General features: G+C 37.4%; 2 protein-coding genes across 3 annotated transcripts; one reads left to right on the forward strand and one right to left on the reverse strand.

Annotated features, from left to right (window-relative positions):
* The first annotated feature begins 40 nt into the window (after positions 1 to 40).
* Positions 41 to 3,230, forward strand: LOC148717648 (LYR motif-containing protein 9-like). Its single transcript, XM_088743765.1, has 3 exons — positions 41 to 183; positions 493 to 585; positions 2,198 to 3,230. Exons 1-3 carry the CDS (start codon positions 76 to 78, stop codon positions 2,207 to 2,209), a joined length of 213 nt encoding a protein of 70 aa, XP_088599891.1. The 5' UTR covers positions 41 to 75; the 3' UTR covers positions 2,210 to 3,230.
* LOC111322116 (mediator of RNA polymerase II transcription subunit 15) lies at positions 3,149 to 18,894 on the reverse strand. Of its 2 annotated transcripts, XM_022925175.2 has the most exons (13): positions 18,755 to 18,894; positions 18,531 to 18,624; positions 16,934 to 16,985; positions 15,292 to 15,723; positions 14,310 to 14,500; positions 11,788 to 11,949; positions 11,068 to 11,143; positions 9,601 to 9,661; positions 8,019 to 8,312; positions 7,100 to 7,272; positions 4,999 to 5,091; positions 4,106 to 4,203; positions 3,149 to 3,606 (listed from the first exon to the last, which is right to left on the reverse strand). In XM_022925175.2, exons 1-13 carry the CDS (start codon positions 18,886 to 18,888, stop codon positions 3,559 to 3,561), a joined length of 1,908 nt encoding a protein of 635 aa, XP_022780910.2. In that variant the 5' UTR covers positions 18,889 to 18,894; the 3' UTR covers positions 3,149 to 3,558. The 2 variants fall into 2 exon arrangements, with proteins under 2 accessions (XP_022780910.2, XP_088599888.1); XM_088743762.1 differs by lacking the exons at positions 18,531 to 18,624; positions 18,755 to 18,894 and adding an exon at positions 17,855 to 18,441.
* Between the last annotated feature and the right edge of the window lie 3 nt (positions 18,895 to 18,897).

The following is an 18,897-nucleotide window of genomic DNA, read 5'->3' on the forward strand; positions in this document are numbered from 1 at the left end:
TACTTCATATAAGCTGCTAAGTGTTGCACCAAGAAAGTGGAATACTTGTTCAGCTGATGGGTTAGTAGATAGGAAATGCAACAAAACCTCAGAACACCGCTTTCACTTTACAGATACCTACTGAGATGTGTGAGAAAATTACCTGAAGAGACACAGAAGCATTATAAGCACCACGTGAAGCAGGTACGTACCTCAACCTCACTGACTCTCCTTCTTGCTGCAGTAACGGATGCTATTATCTATGATTATGATTTTTTAAGGGGCTTTGATCAAAAGCAGAAACTCATAAGTCATGAGTTTTCCGGGGCTGTAGATATATAATGTTCCTTACATGTTCTACACCCTTACAGGTTTCTGTCATAAACAAATAAACAAGAGCTATACGTTTTTGAGAACAGATGAGAATTTGATTAATGATATATTGATTATGAATAAGCTATTTCTGTTACTATTAGTCGATCTTCTGCATTCATCAGAATCGTTTCTCTATAGGCCTATGCAAGTCACTGTGATGAAACTGACCCACAAAGAATACAACAAATTATTGACAGAGCTATGCAGGATGCAGAATGGCTGATGAAAAAGGTTCTGAACAAGATATCTAGTATCTGAGCAACTGCGCACATACCCCTCCCTGATAATTTCAATATATCAACAAAGTTGAAATGGTAAATTTGCCACCGTTACAATTATAAAAGCTGACGTTTCGAGCGTTAGCCCTTCATGGGAGCAGAGGAATTGTGGGTTGTGTGTGCTTTAAAGGCAGAAAATGGAGCTACGTGATTGGTGGGAATTTAAAAGCACACAATTCCTCTATTCGCTCCAACAAAGGGCTAACGCTCAAAACATCAGCTTTTATAATCGTAACGGTGGCCAATTTACCATTTCAACTTTGTTGATATATTGAAATTATTTTCATTACCCCCACTGACGCAGCTCCAAACAGTTTCTTTAGAAACTATCAGCCTTCACCCCTCCCTAACCCAACATTAACCCTAACTTGTTATCAGTTGACTGTGCAGTTGCTCAAGATTCTAACTTTGATCCCAATCTGCATATTTTTGTTTGCATTAGTTCGTATTGTTAATAAGTCAACTTCACAGGTTGCAAGTTAAGGGGTTGGTTCTTTTGTCAATATTTATGTATCAAGTACATCTCACATGGGGAAGGTAAATTTCAAATTTTGTGGGATTATTGTGGAGGAATAGAAGGTTCCTGTTACAACATGGGAATACATTAGGAATTTTATATTTATAATTAACAAATGGTAAACACCACAGCGTACACTATTGAGTTATGGATGCACGCGGGAGGTTGCTAAGCACGAAAGAAGCTTAAGAGTCGCTCGAGGCGATAGCGGAGAGCGACTCTAGCTTCTTGAGTGCTTAGCAAACCTCCCAAGTGCATCCATAACTCAATAGTGTACGCTGTGGTGTTTACCATTTGTTTTATAACATAACATTAACACATTGTAGCTAAAGAGTTCCCTTTTATTTAACAAATCTTACGTGACCAGAAAAAAACAAGCGCGCGCGGAAAAATAGTCTTTGCATTTGCTCACGTCAGCAGCGTACACCCATGGGCATATGGAGGATGCTAAATTGACCAATCAGAGCACGCGCTTTACTTTGGTTATGTTATAAACATGTTTTGTGTGTGAGGGGTATAGTTTTACCCTCATGGGTTAAGAATAATTATCTCTTGATGCCAGGTTTGTAAATTGATTCATATTTCCTTCCTTTAACTCCCAAGATGTGATTGTTAATTTTTCCTTCTAGCTGACACACATTTCCTTGTAAATAAGTTACAAGAATTCGTGTTAGATCAAGACAACTTCTGCTTTATAAGTTGAAGTATTCTCATTATCTGTTTGGTGGATGATGTATGGATATTATAGAAAGTTACATGTTAATCACTTCTAGGGGTTAAAGGGTTTGGTTGCCAGCAGGTGTTTAGAAACAGTTTGCAGCAGGGTAGAATGAGGAAATAGTTTCCAAATTGACTGATCCATGCTTGTACATATGAATTTTCTGGCCCAATCAGGTTTTTTTTTTAATTTGAAATACTTCTGTAGGTCTTTAAACATTGCAAGGTACTTTATATAACTTAAGTGGCCATTACAGTGTGATTGTTCATGGTTTCCTTGATAGATGATGCACCACTGACTGTTTTTTTGTTACTGTTTTAATTTCCACAGTATCAGAAGTGAACTGGTCCACTGAAATGCAATTAAAATACTGATGAAAGAAGAAAAATTCAATGACTCTTTCCATCTCACAGTCAGAGCAGTTGGAGTTGTTTCTAATCTTTGATAAACAGTTAAACTTGACAACCAAATGGCAGGAATGAACTCAAAGAACTCTGTCATGAGTATTATTCCTAAGGGGTAACATGTTTGTATGTTTTATAGGGTATCCACACATTACATTTATTTAACAGTTGAATCCTCTGTCTCATTATGTCATTTGATGGTAGTATGCTCAGTATAGCTGAAATGGATGCACAATCTCTGTTTTTCTCCTTAGGCAGCAAATTGCTCATTAAGCTTCAGGGGTTTTGATAGCAGTTTGTTAGAAGCAGAATACCACTGCCAAAAAGACCTCTCACCACCATCTGTCTCATGCTTAGCGTTTTACCCTACAGCCCCTTTTCTGGGCACTGCTGCCTACTATGCCATCAGCAGCTGCTTATGGAAAAAGTTATTGATACCCCTAGCACTTTACAAACACTGTAAATCTATTGTAATGCTAGTGCAGTGACCCCCTATAGACTGTATTTTTAAGTAATTAAATTTGGTGTATTATTTCAAAGGTATTTATCGAGAAAACAAGAGAAGAAAAAAAAAAACTTAGGTAAAGATGCAAAACCTTTTTTTGTGGTTATGCTGTAACTTTCACTTTAAGTGCATCGTCAAAGTATTTGAATGGTACAACATTAGAATTTCTACAAGGTCATAAAATGTACTTCAAGGACACTTAAGTTTCTTGATTTTTCTGTTTTGTCTGATTTGTTTGTTTGCTTTGCTGATTTCTTATTATTATCAGTAGTGCATTGTGACTGTAATGGAATGCCCCCACATGAATGTTTAATGTTTTCCAGACACAGCTTCCCTTCAGACAAAAGAGGTCATCAAGAATATAACACAATATTATATTTTGTCAGTTGATCAATTTATTTTATTGTAAATTATCATTTACCAGCTAGCACGGCAAATAAATAGATCAAAATCATGCCAAAAATTGTCTTAAGTACTGAAGTATTTAGAGTACAATATTTTCTGTTAAACACTGATTGCTAAAATAAGAAACAGACAAATTGATTGCCAAAGGATATGAGACAATGTGTGTTCTGACAGTTCCCTCTCTTACACAAAAGAAGTTTATAGAATACATTTTATTCAAAAAAGTGACATTTTTGTAGTCTGACTACATTTTTCATGGTGATTTCTTAAGGGTTTCTACACAAATAAATATCTAACTTTTCTGTTGAAATACATCTCTGATGCGATTTGAAATTACTTTATAACATAATTTAACCTTAGTTCTAAGACCCATTATCTTAGTTCACTGCAACTTCTGCAAGACAAGCTTGTCGTATGCTTGATTCCTTAAAAAAAAAAAAAAATTAACAAAATTAATTAGGACCAGTATAACCCTCACAGGTCAGCCTTGGACACTTCTATTAACCCTCAACACCCTGATATCCATCCATATATTCTCCACACTGTTCTCTATACATTTCCTGAGGTGGAGACGAGGAGAATTTGTTAAACAATCAAGAGCTTGTTTAGTTGATCATCTTCTATATTCTCATGACCTTAATGTGGGATTCAAGGGTGATATTGTAAGGAGAAATTAGATGCTAGTCACTCTCAGGGATCAAAGGGTTACAAAAAATTCCTGTAAGCCTCCTTTCACCAATCTCTTCCCACTCCCCAACCCTGAACTCCAACCCTGAACCCCAACCCCCACCCAATCAACATTAAAAATTTTGCAAAGACATGTACAAACCCATCCAGGATCAGACTTGAACATGTCCATTTGAAGAACATTAGGCTCCTCCCCTCTCCCCACAAATCTCCACTGGTAACAGAGCAAATACCTACCCATGCATTCAGGACTGATGTAACAGAGTACATTTCAGGCATACACTTTAGCTTTGAAGAGAGCTGCCTTTGGACTTTCTGGAGGAAAGGATTGGCATCTGCAAGAGGGAGATGAATGACTTACATAAAAACTTGTTATCAAACAGCTCTTGACAGAGAGAGTTATAGCACCAAAACCAAAGTAGTCACAACAGTTAAACATAAAAAAAGATGAGCCAAGGAGGACTGGTACCAAAATACATACATGTGCTTTGTAAAAGCAGCCTTTGGTGTTGGGAAATGAGAGTGACCTAATCAACATACACTTAACCTTTAACTTCCAGAAGTGATTAAAATGTAACTTCTCCCTATAATATCCATAAATTATCCAGCAAACAGGTGGTGAGAATACTTAAACTTATCAGGTAGAAGTTTTAACCTTGATCTAACACTAAATTCTTGTAACTAATTTACAGGGAGATGTGTAGCAGATAGATGCGAGAATTACCAATCAGATCTTGGGAGTTAAATAATTAAGACTTGTATGTTACTGGTTGAGGAATTGAAGTGATACAATCACAGAACTTAGTCAAGTCTAAACTTTTTCCCACTATCATTGGTATTAATATTCTCCACATTGATATCTCTACATTTCCTGTGTTAATGACAAGGACAATTTGTTTAAGAACCAGAAGCTTCCTAAATTGGTGATCATTTCTATTATTCCCATGATCTCTACATTTGATTCAACAGTGATGCTGTAAGGGGAAATTGGAAAACAGTCACACTTTGGCGTCAAATGTTTAACCCACCTCAGTCCTGGATTACATTCCATAATTAAATACATGAGACAAAAATAATTTGTAATTGATGGATTTCATTTAAAGAGACCTATTGTTAAATGTAGAACTCACTGTAATTTGCTGTTTTGCACTCAGGACTGGAGTAAGGGTAGTTCTGTGGAACACTGATTTCTATTGGTGGAACTGCTGGCAGGTTCAGGTCATCTTTGATGCAAAAGATAGAGAACTCAGTCAAATTTCAAATGAAACATGCAAAATGATTGGTAAATAGTAATATAACTTCTTGTGGGTAATAAATATACCAATAAAATAACGCTCTCTTTATTGGCAACAGAAAAAATTGAAACAATAAAGTAACACTCGCTAGGCCAGCAACAGTCATTACAAATTTCACCTGCAGCTTTAACCCTTAGACTCCCAGAATTCCTTAATATGTTACTTCTTCCTGTTATATTTAACAGTGATTTGCTTCAGGCCAAGGGAATACTGTTGATTAATCCTTGAGACAAATGTGGAGGGATTATTTATTTAATCACTTTCACCAGAGTATGGTGAGGGTCGCACAACAGAGCGAGGCTCCAAATTAAGTGTGCCCAATATCCCACCCATCTCACCCCAGGGGACGACATCTATCACACAGTAATCTCGTGTGTGGGAAATTAACGTCTCCTACCCCCAACCCTGCAGGAGACAGGACCTCCATTTATTCATCCCTATCCAAGGAGACTAGAATATCTAACCATTTCTTGATGTTATAGAAAGGTAGCAAATTCTTCTCAATTATTTTAAGACCCTGAGTGTTGATCCAGCCAGGGCTCGAACCCTCAACCTCCCACACAACAGTCCAGTGCTCTATCCATTGAGCTAGATAGATAGATAGATAGTTTGATAGATAGTTTATTATTATCAAAAACCTTGCAGCCACAGGCTGAATTACGTTTGATTTACAATAAAATATATACTACAAAAAATACATGGCTAAGAAGAACTAATTAAAAAGACAAAAATATATAATTAAGAGAAGAACAATATTACATCATTGCTTTATGGACATAGTGATGGATAAAACTATTTCGAGTACGAATGGTGTGGAGGCGCCGTGTAGTAAAAGAGTGCTGACTCCTTAAATTGACTTCGCACTCATTCTTGGGAGGTAGTAAGCTATAGAGCTTGTGCGAGGGATTAGACAGGATGGAATTAAAAAGCTTATCACATAAGAACTCGCGGCGGTTGTGTAAGGGAACTAGACCAGTCAAAAGAAGCGCCTCATTGTACAAACAATCTGGATAGATAATACGTAAAGCTCGCCTTTGACATCTCTCCAGATCTACTGAAAGGTATTGCGGGAGGCTATGATGATAAACAGGGCATGCATATTCAGTGACAGGCCTAATACAAGTCAAATAGAAGAGCAAAAGTTCCTCCGACTTGACCTGTGCACGCTTAAGCTGACGCAAAAAATACAGGCGCTTGTTTACTTTCTTTACAACTTCGGATACGTGATTATTCCACGTGAGATCGCAAGATATCTGCAAACCTAAGATCTTTGCTTGCTCTACACACTCTAAGTCCTGATCATTAACCTTAATTGGATCAAAGTTCTTTCCAGGAGGCTGAGGTGAATAATTGTTTAAGTATAATTGCTCAGGTGCCTTTAAATTCTGTTGAATAGTTGTTTATTATTCTTTAGACCATCATTAAAATTCTTTTGATCACTTGTATTGAGATAAGCAGCTTGTCTCCACTAGAATTTAACTCTTCCTATTTAATTCAATCTGCAAAAACATCATATCTTTCTTTTGAAAAGTAGCCAAACCTAGTTGCATCTTTTGTGCTCTTCCCATTTCAATTTTCTTCTATGCCATTCATAACTTTCTCTGTAACACTGACCAAACGTGTAGCAGCTATTTTGAAATTTAGAGCCCCTGCTATAAATAATCACCTTGCACAAGGTGATTAAAGCAAGATATGATGCAATCCTCAATCAACCAGAGCATGCACTTCTCCATAATCACCGCAACAATTATGCTAAACATATATACTATCCAGCAATCAGGTAGTGAGAATACTCAATCTTGTCAGGTAGCAGTTGTTATCTAATCTAACAACAAGTTCTTGTAACTTAATTACAAGGAGAATGAACAATCAGATCTTGGGAGTTAAGGGCTAAAAAATATTTTAAAACAATTTAATCTTACGATGATATTCTTACTTATTGAACACTCAAGAAGTGTGTTACTCTGTACTGCTCCAGAGCTGGCTCCTGACCTCACTTGAAATCGGCTGCATAATCTGGCAAGTTCCCCTTGCAACACATGTGGAACAGTACACTTCTTTGGAATTTCACCAGTTACCTTGACCCTCTTGGCTGGAGGGGGAATAGGACTACAAATAAAAACATAATAAAACATTAAACAATCCTCTTACTTCTACAGAACCCACAAATATATCTAAAACACAGTTAATTTGAAAATGACTTCAAGGAAATACATGGTAACTGGCTCACAAATCTAAATTTTATTCATGAGTTCTAGAGACAGATTAAAAAGGAGGAAATAAGGGAAATTGTGGTGTGTCTCATCTCCATACTTCTTAAAATATATTGGTCTGTCAGAGTTATTCTTGAAGCTAGAATATTATACAAAGATACCTATTCTACCTAGCCAACATTAATGCAGTGTCCATGTCCAATGATTGGTCAATTTAGTAGGCCATAATTCACTGTGTGGCCTACTGAATTTAAAACTGTGTTTGAATTGAAATCTTTTCCCACTATTTGGAACCCCGAGATAAAACAAATACCTTATTAACCTTGTTTTGTTGGTCCATACTATAAGTTATGGAACCTGTTTTTTCTTTTTCTTTTTTTTTTTTCCACTCAGATTTATGGCGTGTGCCTCATGCTTAGGACATAAACCCTAGCAGTAAAAACTTTGAGCCTAACTTACAGTAAATCCCTGGCTTTACTTGACTTAATAAGTCAACTCTCACTAACTTGGATCTTTAAAACTTTCCATTACCTCAATTTTAGGTTAGCCCTGACAAATCAATCTCCTAACAATTTAATTATCTTTCCTTGATTTCTTTCAAAGGAATAAGTTTCTAGGAACCATCCACAATGCTAAACTTACAGTATGGGTGGTCCTTCCATAGCTTGCAGCAGCGGAGTAAATGTCCTCTTTAGGGTGTGGCCCAACATGGGTGACTTGGCATGCTTTGTAACTGCATCAAAAAGAGGTTTGTAGATTGTCTGGATGGGAGCTGATGGCACTACTGGAACAGCTTGACTTGTAGTTGTTACAACAGATGTGGTGGAGGCTGAGGAAGTTGCGTTACCAGATGGTGTTGGAGGGGCTGGTGGTGTAGTTATTGGGATAAGCTTTTTCAGCACATTTCCACTGTTTTCCAAAGCTTGCAAAGGAAGCCTGTCATAAGAAATATAACTCTATAATAAATTACATGTAGCTGGAATGAATATGAAACACCTAAAGATAAATTGATGTTAGTGTACAATCAAATTCATCATTGTATAATTAGTCACTATATATTATACTATCATTATGGCACTGGTTGTACTAAGTGTACATTGTAGGCTCCAGAATTACATAATTGTCTTTGCTCGTGCTTTTTCATTTTCTACTTAGTATAATTTTTTGCCTTCTTGTAGTTTTTGTTAATTAGTCTTTAGGTGTGGCTCTTGTTTTGTATATTTAACAACTAATAATATACATGAAAAAATTTCTCAGTTCTGATTGGTTAAGATGAATGCAGTTTTCAGTTAATTCAGTGCAGAGGAGAGTTAATTCAGTGCAGAAGAGGGTTAATTCAGTGCAAAGAAAGAAACAAATGAGACACTCTGATTGGTCAGAATGATTGGTCAATGTCAATGTCAATGTCAATGTCAAGGTCAATGTCACTTGCAGGGTTTGAATAAATTATTTTTGCACGTGATGCACGCACTTTTCTTCTGCGTAGTTATGAGAAGCTACCTCATATTTTTTCATATATATTATCAATAGATAATCACACGATTTTCTCGTGCAATTTGGAATAAATAAGCACTTGTAAATTTTTTCAGAGACCACAAATCGCACTCGCCCTACGGGCTCATGCAATTTTGTTAGTCTTTGAAAAAATTTACTTGTGCTTATTTATTCCAAATTGCACTCAAAATCACGTGATTACCTATACTAAGTGGCTAGTGGTGGCTATTTACTGAGCCATGAAGTGAGGTAAATATTCTTCCGCTAGCCAGCAACAGACACTGAGTGAAGAAAGCACAAAAAGATGATTATAACTCAATTCATTCGTGTAACAATTTTAATATTTTGGGCATGACTTGTTCTGAGGTGATGGCAAAGGATATTCAGAGTTTGAGAAGCCAATCAGGGTGTTATCCACTGTTTTAATATGTACTGAAAGGTTTCATTTTACATTTTGTATCAATATGTACTAAAAGATTTTCTTTTACACTTTGTATATTTTGGCTTGGTCAGTTATTTTCCATTAGTTCTGCGTCTATCAAAGGCAAAATGTGGTTGCAGCATTTTTCGGTTACAATCATCTTTTACCACTTTGCTCTGCTTTGTTTCACTTTTCTTCGTATCAATGCAATGTGTTTTTTAGGGTCCTACACATAAAAATGAACCTTCCGCAATGACTTTTTAGTAACAATACACCAGAGTACCTCTCTTTTAATATATGTTTTCCCACCTTTTAGCTGGGTTTGTCAGTATATCATAAAGATGCTTTAGTTTGTATAAACTACTGTGTTCTGAAAAAAAGACAAACAACAATATCCTGAAGAATAACTGCCATCTCATAAAAACCTAATTCTGATAAGTTTCCTTGTTTTGTCTTGGAAGTTAATCCTTTAACCCCAAAGAGTGACCAGTATCTAATTTCTCCTTACAATATCACCCCTGAATCACACATTAAGTTCATGAGAATATAGGAAATGATCACCAACGAAACAAGCTCTTGATTGTTGAACAAATTCTCCTTGCCTACACCCAAGGAAATGTATAGAGAACAGTATGGAGAATATACCTGCTGATGTTACAGTGTAAAGGGTTAATGAGACATTTTTGTCGCTACTGGCTTAAAAAAACTGGCCTAAGTTACTCAGAAAACCAAAATACATGTACATGTAGCTGTTGTTCACCCCTTTCACTCCATTTCACTCATAAATATATCTTACTAACCAAGTATGAGGGCCGTACTGGGAGAATATTGGCCCAAGGTCTTGACAGTATGGACCGAGCACAGCAAGGTCCATACAAAAAAGACCAAGGGCCAAAATTCTTCCAGTACGGTCCCGAGCAAGCTTGGTTAATAAGAGATTTATTATACAACTGAAGTTCAAAGGGACACAAGTGCTGTATCATTCGGGACCGTGCCCGGTCCAATGCTGAGAGAATATTGACCGGCAATAGAGCATTTTGATTGGTTGATTTTAGTTATTGGCCCTCTGATTGCCCGAGTCGTGTAATAATTCTCTTTACTATCTGCTTTACAATACTTATGATGTTAGTTTGGAGAATTTGGTATTAGATCAACCAATAATCCCCTCCTTGATATTTCTCTTGATTCTCATCGCTTGTCTGCTTGATATTGTATTGATATGATATGGAGAAATTCTGTCTTGGTCACTCATGGGAGTTCAAGGGTTGATAAATGTTATTCTCAGTGGAAATAACTGTGTATTTGTTGAACTACATTGTCCATTCACATTCAGTGGGAAGCTATGAAATCAATGAATGTGCCAAATCACTCTGAATTTTTTCAGTCAAGCAGCTGCAGGCATTATAAGCTAGTCATTCTCTAGATAAAATTAGAGGGGTGGAGAGGAAAAAATGTTCAAAGTGAACAAAGTTGAGACTAACTTTAGTTACCGAAATGGTAAGTCAGAAGTGTCTTAAGCCCTCTTTACTGAACAGACATGTTAACAAAAAACACACAATCAGAATGCCCCTTATGAAAACTATGTAAGTATGTAAGTTAGAGGAGCTTGAAGTCAGTTTTTTACAAGCTGGTAAGATTCAATACATTGTCTCAATCATCAGTTGTTACTTTCTTGGTTTTCTCATATTGAAGGTAATTTTATACATCAAATAAAATGACTCACAGCTTTGCTACCAAATTACCTCAAGTTGAACTAACAATTCTTATACAACTTACCTTTCTCCCCTGAGGCTCGGTTCAACTTGTTTATCATCTTTGTCAGTGGTTCAACATAGGGTTTCAGTTCATTCAGCTGAGAAATGAATTCATGAGTTTTTATCAAACAGTACAACTTTTCTAGGACCAAAAATGCAAAATTCTTTGTTCACTCAGAAGAGTGCTGCCTTTGAATGAAAAACACCCTGAGAAAAGTGTGCTTATAGATGAAAAGAGATATTTAGTCCAATGCACCAAATGTTAAACCAATGCATCTTCAGGGGGTTAAATAAAAAAGTAAAAGTAAAAGTAATCAATTAATGTACTTGCTTGATATGATATGTACTTCTTGACTGAGTATCATATGTTCACTTAACACTAAAAGCTTCAAACAACCTGTTTCAACCTAAAAGGATGTACTTGCATACAAAAGAAGGGCACAGACTAAAAAACTATTAAAAAGATTCTAGAGTAAAAGCTTTTCCATTTTTTTTCCTTGAAGCAACTCACTTTCTCACTTGTTTCACTTTTTTTAAAAGTCTACAATTTCAATTCACATAATTCTCTCAAAAAATGCAAATGAGCTGCATGAGTGCAGGGCTAGCTTTTTTGGACTGGCTCATGTCAACTGTCCCACCCAATAAACATCAGCTTTTGCTATAGTTTTTAATGGATTTTGCACATATGGGGCCGCACTGGCCATTTGATAAATGGTTGTTCAGCAATATAGTCAGCACATACCTTATCCAAATAAGCCTGTTCTTCAGCTGGGTTCAGTTGAGCGGGGCTGGCTGCTGGGGGCCCTACCGATGCAGGGTTTGGAACAGAGGCTGGTGACTGAACATTCATCGTACTAGGAGTTGGGACTGATGTAGGGGCAGCTGGTGAAGCTGGTATGTAATGCTATAGAGCAAAAAAAAAAAAAAAATCAAAACACATCAAAGGATTGGAATGGAGGCCATTTACAGTACTCAGAGGTATAGAAAATTTAGGTGTACCCAGAGCTGAGAAGAGTCCCTTGGCAAGTAATGATTTGACAACCAGATACTACATCAGCTAAGCTAAGGAGAACTAGTTTGCAAGCTATGGTGTCATGCAAGGTGCATAAGTGATGGCAGCATCCTGCTACCATACTTCTTTTCCTCATTGTATGGAAAAGAAGGAAGATGGTAAATTTTGAGCTCATTCCTTGACTAAAGAGAGATGTTTAGCACATTTCATGAGTAAAGGACAAAGAAAAAAACTGAGTGCCATGCTAAGGGTTTGAGCCCCAGCCAGGCAGCTGAATGCTTACCATGTATGTCAAGCTATTAGTTATTTGAAAGATGTAAAGGTAATGTGCAGGTGTGATTTTACAACTCAAGCTGTTAATTACTGACAACAACACAGCTTGAAACAGTCACAGACTGAGGCAAAATCCCACATCTGATTTACAGCTGATTTATTTTACTGCCAGGACAACTTCATTGCTTAAACAAGGATCCTGACTATAAAAGGACTTTTGCCCTGGGCAAGCCGTCAGTCATTTCACCCCTGACACCAAACTGTCGACATCAACCAGTCCGTGACCGTGCGATATTGGCAAAACTATTGTAACCGAAAGGTCACTTGCAGCCAGTGCATATCTCAAACTTCTATGAATTTTGCCATTTTCGTTTACGGCAAAGAAAAGATGATCGGCTCCACTCAGTTGGCTCCACGGAATGTACACCCGCTTGCGATGTCATTTCTGTAAGGAAGGCAAACGGCCAGAGGGCTAGCGGTGAGGACTAGCTTTTATGACCTTTATTATCTTTCACAAAAATCCTCTTCTCATACCGGTTTTGTATTGTCGTAATAAAGTGGTTAGTTTCTTCGACGTTTTGTCTACGGGATTTCATGTGACACTTAAACAAGAACTCCTCTGCAATTAAACAAGAGATCACGTTGGATAGAATTTTTATTTGAATCGCGCGCCATTTCTCCAACGGAATATGTGGTGTTGAAAGACGAATCCCATGGGTGCTCATATAAAATAATTTCGGTCACGGATTGGAAACATGTCTGGTTGACTGAAATCCGATGGAAAACAAATTATCATCGGCTATATTGCCTGAACGGGCCTCAAGAACTATTGAAAACCTCGACCTTTTCATAAGTAGCTAGTGAAATAGGCTTCTCGTTGCAACGCGCGTCTAAAATGTTCAGGCAAAAAATATCCTAGATAGTGCCGTGTCAAAATACTTAGAAAACTATGTTCCTTTCAAAAGGACCTATTCTCGAACTTCGCTCTATTTTTTTTTCCTTTTTTGAGGCTTTTTCTCCCCATAACTCAAAACATGTGATAAAACATTGGACCCGTTTATGTCGGTTTGGGTGGCCGCGTCGCTGGCAAGATGAGAAGCCTGAGCGAACGAGCAAGATGTAAACAAAGAGGAGTGACTTTCACTTACCATACCTCTTTGTTCAGACCATTCGAATAAGTCTAAGAGTCGTTCCATCAAAATAACATTTGCCATCGGTGTTCGACTCGCTAAATGAAGGCGTTCCTTCAACCGCTGAATTCTTGTCTTCACGCTTTCCAATCGCTCTTCCATTCCGGGTTCGACCGCCAGCTCCAGTGTATAACGGACTCGTAGACTTCGCGCCGCTATTTTGGCTTTTTTTGATGGAAAATCCGCCATGGCAAAATAAAATGCAATTTTAAAGCTAAAGACTAGTTAGTGCGCGACTGTAGCAACCGTAAAATGGATCAATTCGAAGTGGAAGATGAGTTATGTCGCAACATACACGTACACACATTTACATACATGTACATAAATGTACATATATGTACATATATGTACATGAAAACCACTCTCTCTGAGCATGTCACAGTACTGAGATCCTCTAGTCAATGATATCGACGGCTCAAGAAGTTGAGGCAAACGGAGGGGAGTCAGAGGGCCAGTACGACCATCTCATGATAGGAGGAGCCGTTAGGAGCGCCAAATTCAAATTGCGATAGCCTAATTTTTTTAGTTTTGCAAATGAAGATCAATATTTCTCCATTCGTCCCTTTTTAATCGTCAATAAAAACATTTTCAAGTGGAAATCAATTGAAACAAGACAAGGATATCGGTCTTCGTGTACAAATCTCTTTTTCCCCCTTCACCTTCCATTAGTCAGCCATCTTCGATTAGCCATGGAAGCAAAGATTGCGTTACAAGACGGGGGAGGAGCTATCCCTTTTATAGTCAGGGTCCTTGTTTAACTATGACTGCCTTGAAGCCTTGCGGCCCTACCTGAGGGGAGGGTGATGGGTGCGTTGCAGGTGATGGAACAAAAGGAGCAGGTGATGGGGCAATGGTGGCCTGGCTTGTCAGACTAGATGAAGGAGTAGGTGCTCGCATTGAATTCGATGATATGTTTTGCCCTGCAGCTGGGGATGGAACATGTGGCATTCTTCCTTGAACAGGATGTTTGGACTGTGGTACTAAAAGAAAAAAAAGGAATATTAACAATTATCACTTTGATCATCATAGCATAAACCTTTCAATCAAACTATCTAACAAATTTTTCCTTGGTTCAAAATTGGTCACTAAACTAGTTTCACTGTTAATCTCCTTCAACTGAGACCCACGGGTAACATGATAGGAAGGCTTGGCTGCACATGTACCACCAGGGTCTTTTAACCCTGACACAATTTAACCTTTTGACCCCAAAGAGTGGCTGGCAGCACATTTCTCCTAAAAATATCACCCCAGAATCAGACATTAAGGTCACTAAAGTAAAGAAGTGATCACTAACTACAAAAGCTCTGATTGATCGTTTCACAAATTCTCCTTGTCAGCACCTTAGGAAATGTATAGAGAACACTATGGAGAATGTGCATGCTGATGTTAGGGTGGAAAGGGTCAGGAAAAAATCAGTTGTCATTACTGCCTCAAGAGAAAAATTTAGGCTGAATTCGCTTTTAAAGAGATGTTTCTTCTACAAGTGAGATAATTAACTTTCAATTTTTCTGGGAGGAAACTGGTAACATCTTCACCTGAATGATAACAATGTCCTAAAGAGATGCTTAGAGATCAGGAGAATGGGAGAGAAAGTTCTTTCGGTTCTCTTTGTGGAACAAGAGAGAAGAAAAATTCTGTCGTCTTAAAGTTCAGCAAAATAATACTCTGAAATGCCCAGCCTTTTCATCAACTGGCCATGGGTCATCTGCATGTCTCTGTTAAATTACTGTCAAAAATTAACCACACACAAGATCACCAGGATAAGGCAAACCTTGATGGACAGATTGCTGTTGAACAGGCATTGGAGATGCCCCTTGATTAGGAGGAACATAAGATTGTGATTGGCTTATTTGGTGATGTCCCCCCTGATTCTGAGAGTTTACACTCATAGCTTGTGGCGTCATCATAGATTGAGAGGTTAGTTGATGTTGCTGGGGTGTTTGTTGCTGTTGATGCTGAAGGTGCTGGGCAAGAATCTGTTCTTGGGTTATTCCTGATTTATTATAAAAGACCTGTTGAGGTGCCATTGGTGACTGCTGGACCTGACCCAGGGGTACCACCTGTTGCAAGGTACTCTGTGCACCAATGGTGCTCACAGCCTGTGGCTTGTTGAGCTGAGATGAGGGAAATTGCAGTCCTCGACTCATTCCAGGCTGATTCATGGTTGCTGCCTGTGCCTGCTGTTGCCCAGGGGCAGTTGGCCCTATATTATATTTTATAATCACACATCAAATTCTGTGGGAGATATTGCGGTCTGATAACAAGCAAGCCTGATAAACATAGTCTAGGTTTGAGCACTTATTATCAGTTTTAGCTGTTTTCTTTGAGAGGACATGTCTTTTTACATTTTACCCATTAAAGAGCAGCAAACACATGTACCACAATGTTATCAAATTACTAGAAACCTGAAAAATATCTCTTTAACAACTACATTCTGTTGCCAGATGTCCATTCAATAGTAGATCACAGATGATATCAAAATGGGATAAGAACCAAAAAAGTGGCATACCAAGCATAGCAGAGTGTCGCTGACGCTCTTATTACACTTGAGGTCTTCTACAATTTATTGCTGCACAGCAACATGTAATCTATTCCTTTTACCGGTATATCATGAAAAGGCAAAATTTTGATACTGATGACATCATCTTTGCCACCCCCCTCCAGCAGATCATATGTAAGAACCAGTCAAACTGCATAAATGTACAATGTAGCTCATTGTAGACTGAAATGTTTATTCACCCAAATTTTGGCATTAATTGCTAAATAACAAGAATGTCATCATCGAGCATTCAAAATAAATACAATGTACTCCTTGGCTATTTGTGATAGACTTGCACTGAATAGGGGAAGTAACCAAACTCCTTATTCAATTTTCATGAAAATGAAAATAAATACTTGCCTGATAATCTCTTAGCCTTGAATTATCAAGAGATAATTTTTAAGACAAGCCCTTACTTAGGACTTAAACTCCCAAGGTCTAATATTTTTCCTTGTGGCCACCATACATTTCCTTATATAACAAATCAACATCCAGTGGCAGATAGCTTTGTAAGGAATAGATCTCACTTCACCCATTCATATCCCCAGGTGCCAAGAAAGGCATTTAGAGAGCAGTGAAATTTTGTGCTAAAGAAAATGAAAAAGTAAAATAGACAGAGTTCAAAACTTGGCAACTCCCCCAATTTGAAGCTGTTTTTAAGGGTGGAAAAATGGTCCCCAAAGGAAAGGATCCCAGGCTGGGAAATATTTCATAAACCAAAACAATTTTCCTGCATTTAGGTATTAGTTTAAGCCACAAAATTGCATGCAATAATGTCAATTCAACTTGCCTGTGTTCAAAAGATCAGCTTCTAATTGGATTTTATTGAATCTTGTAATTGTCTAATGTATTTATTATAAGCAAGATTACTTACGTATGTCCCGAATATAAACCAAAAGACGAGCGACATATGCTAGGTATTCAACCTTAAATAAGAGCATTGTGTAAAATTAGGGTAAAGATTATGTAACATGTTATTTAAAATTAAAAAAAACATTGTATAACTTCGTATTACCTATTTAATTGTATAGCCAATAATTAATCTGTAATTCTCAGCATAGCTATTGTTCTTTTATTTTTTGAAACTGTCCAAACAAGGACTAATTTGGATAGTTTCAAACTTTCCAAGTTAATCCTTGATTGGACAGTTTTAAAAAATTAAAGAAGAGTACCTTGACTGAACAATGCTCAATTACAACTGACTACTTTTATAATTAACAAGTCAGAGGTCTACATCATTGTCCAGTTTTGAAAAACATTTGATTTAAAAAGTTCCTCTGACAGCCAAATTGGACTTGGCCTATGGCCTTGTCCAATTTAGGCTGCCCTCAGAGTTTTTTTTTTCATCCAATTATTTCCAAATTGGACAGCATGTAGTCCTACTACATATACAAATTGCGGACTGGAGTCAACTTTGAATTTCAAAAATGAATTACTGCAATGACTTCTACTGATGAACAAACTGTAACTTCAGAAACACCACATGAAGAATACAGTCCACATATTGAAACAGAGTACTAAAAACACAAGAGAACAACAGATGTGATATATATATATATATATATATTTTTTTTTTCCATGTTGGAGGCAATACCAAGTAAGAGTTAAAGTTTTCATCTTGATTATCTTCTAACAAAAACAAGCCAAAAATCTGCACTGATTTTCCTTAAATGAAATTTAAATGTCTGTAGTAAAAAAAGATCTAAGAAATGATTGTTTAAATATGGATAAGCCAATATTTCACGCATTTTCTATAACTCTAAGATACAATACACAAACAGTACCTATGACTTACCTCATAAATTCACATTTCTTTACGCAAGTTATTGAACTGATAAAGAGTTTCACCCACAGGTTTACAAAACCACTTTTAAATACCAATGGCATGCTTTACAGAACTATTCAGTGACTCACTTAATGACTCACTAATAACAAATTTAAGTTATCCTTCAACATCCTGTTCAATTGACCACGAACTTCGTGATTTGACTGTTTATATGGCTCTACAAGCGCAGAATGTCACGAAATGTACTTTCTGTTCATTGCTCTTGTTTAATCTGAACAGTTATAGCCGATTAGAAGATGTTAAGAGCTAAAAATAAGACAAACAAAACGAAAGCAAATGTTCCCTTTAAAATTCAACTTTTAGGCAGCTTTAGCTACGAAACTGAAAACGCGTCTGAGTACAATGCGTATTGAAAATGCGTGGAAAGAAATCAAACGCTCCATTTGGTAGAATCAACGAAGGATAGGTTTTCATTGATAGTATAATGAATTGCAGTATAATGATAGTATAATGAATAGCAGTGGCTTCCATACTAAAAACATTCTTCAATATGAGTTATGTAGCGATAGGCGTGTGGGGAGGGTAACGATTACTAGGTGATCAAATTTGTGTATCAGTATTCGTATGACAAACACGTTGATCTTGAGTCATGCCAAGATATCAAATGGTGTAAAAGTACACTTACCCTTGTTTTAGCCTTCAGAAATACTTGATTTTCCATGTCACTGGGGTTCTTCATCATTACATTGGGATTCCCCGATCTTTTTACTGCTTCCTCGCTATAAGCGGAAGTGTGCGAAGTGTTGAAAAGGCGCATAAAACACAAATGGAAGGATCTCTATCGAGCTAAAAAAGCCGCGATCGCTCTTGAGTACTATACCTAGAATAAAGAACAGCTAAAATACTTACATCTGAGAAATAACTTTTTGGCGGAAAGCTGGAGTACGCCAGTCTTCGTTGGACGCCATATTGGTTCGAGAATACAAAGTCGTGCCGAGGCTTCTTCGATAAGTACCTACGCAACTACTCACGCACCGTGCCATGAGATGGGT

The sequence above is a fragment of the Stylophora pistillata genome, chromosome 13, assembly GCF_964205215.1.
Source record: "Stylophora pistillata chromosome 13, jaStyPist1.2, whole genome shotgun sequence".
Classification (NCBI taxonomy): domain Eukaryota; kingdom Metazoa; phylum Cnidaria; class Anthozoa; order Scleractinia; family Pocilloporidae; genus Stylophora; species Stylophora pistillata.

Excerpts from the sequence above, each read along its gene's own strand:
- LOC148717648 (XM_088743765.1), top strand. The coding sequence starts at position 76 with ATGCAACAAAACCTCAGAACACCGCTTTCACTTTACAGATACCTACTG. Across the intron at positions 184-492 it reads ATAAGCACCACGTGAAGCAG|GCCTATGCAAGTCACTGTGA; the intron begins GTACGTACCTCA and ends GTTTCTCTATAG.
- LOC111322116 (XM_022925175.2), bottom strand. The coding sequence starts at position 18,888 with ATGGCACGGTGCGTGAGTAGTTGCGTAGGTACTTATCGAAGAAGCCTC. Across the intron at positions 18,625-18,754 it reads CAAAAAGTTATTTCTCAGAT|CGAGGAAGCAGTAAAAAGAT; the intron begins GTAAGTATTTTA and ends TTCCGCTTATAG. Across the intron at positions 14,501-15,291 it reads ACAGCAATCTGTCCATCAAG|TACCACAGTCCAAACATCCT; the intron begins GTTTGCCTTATC and ends TTTTTCTTTTAG.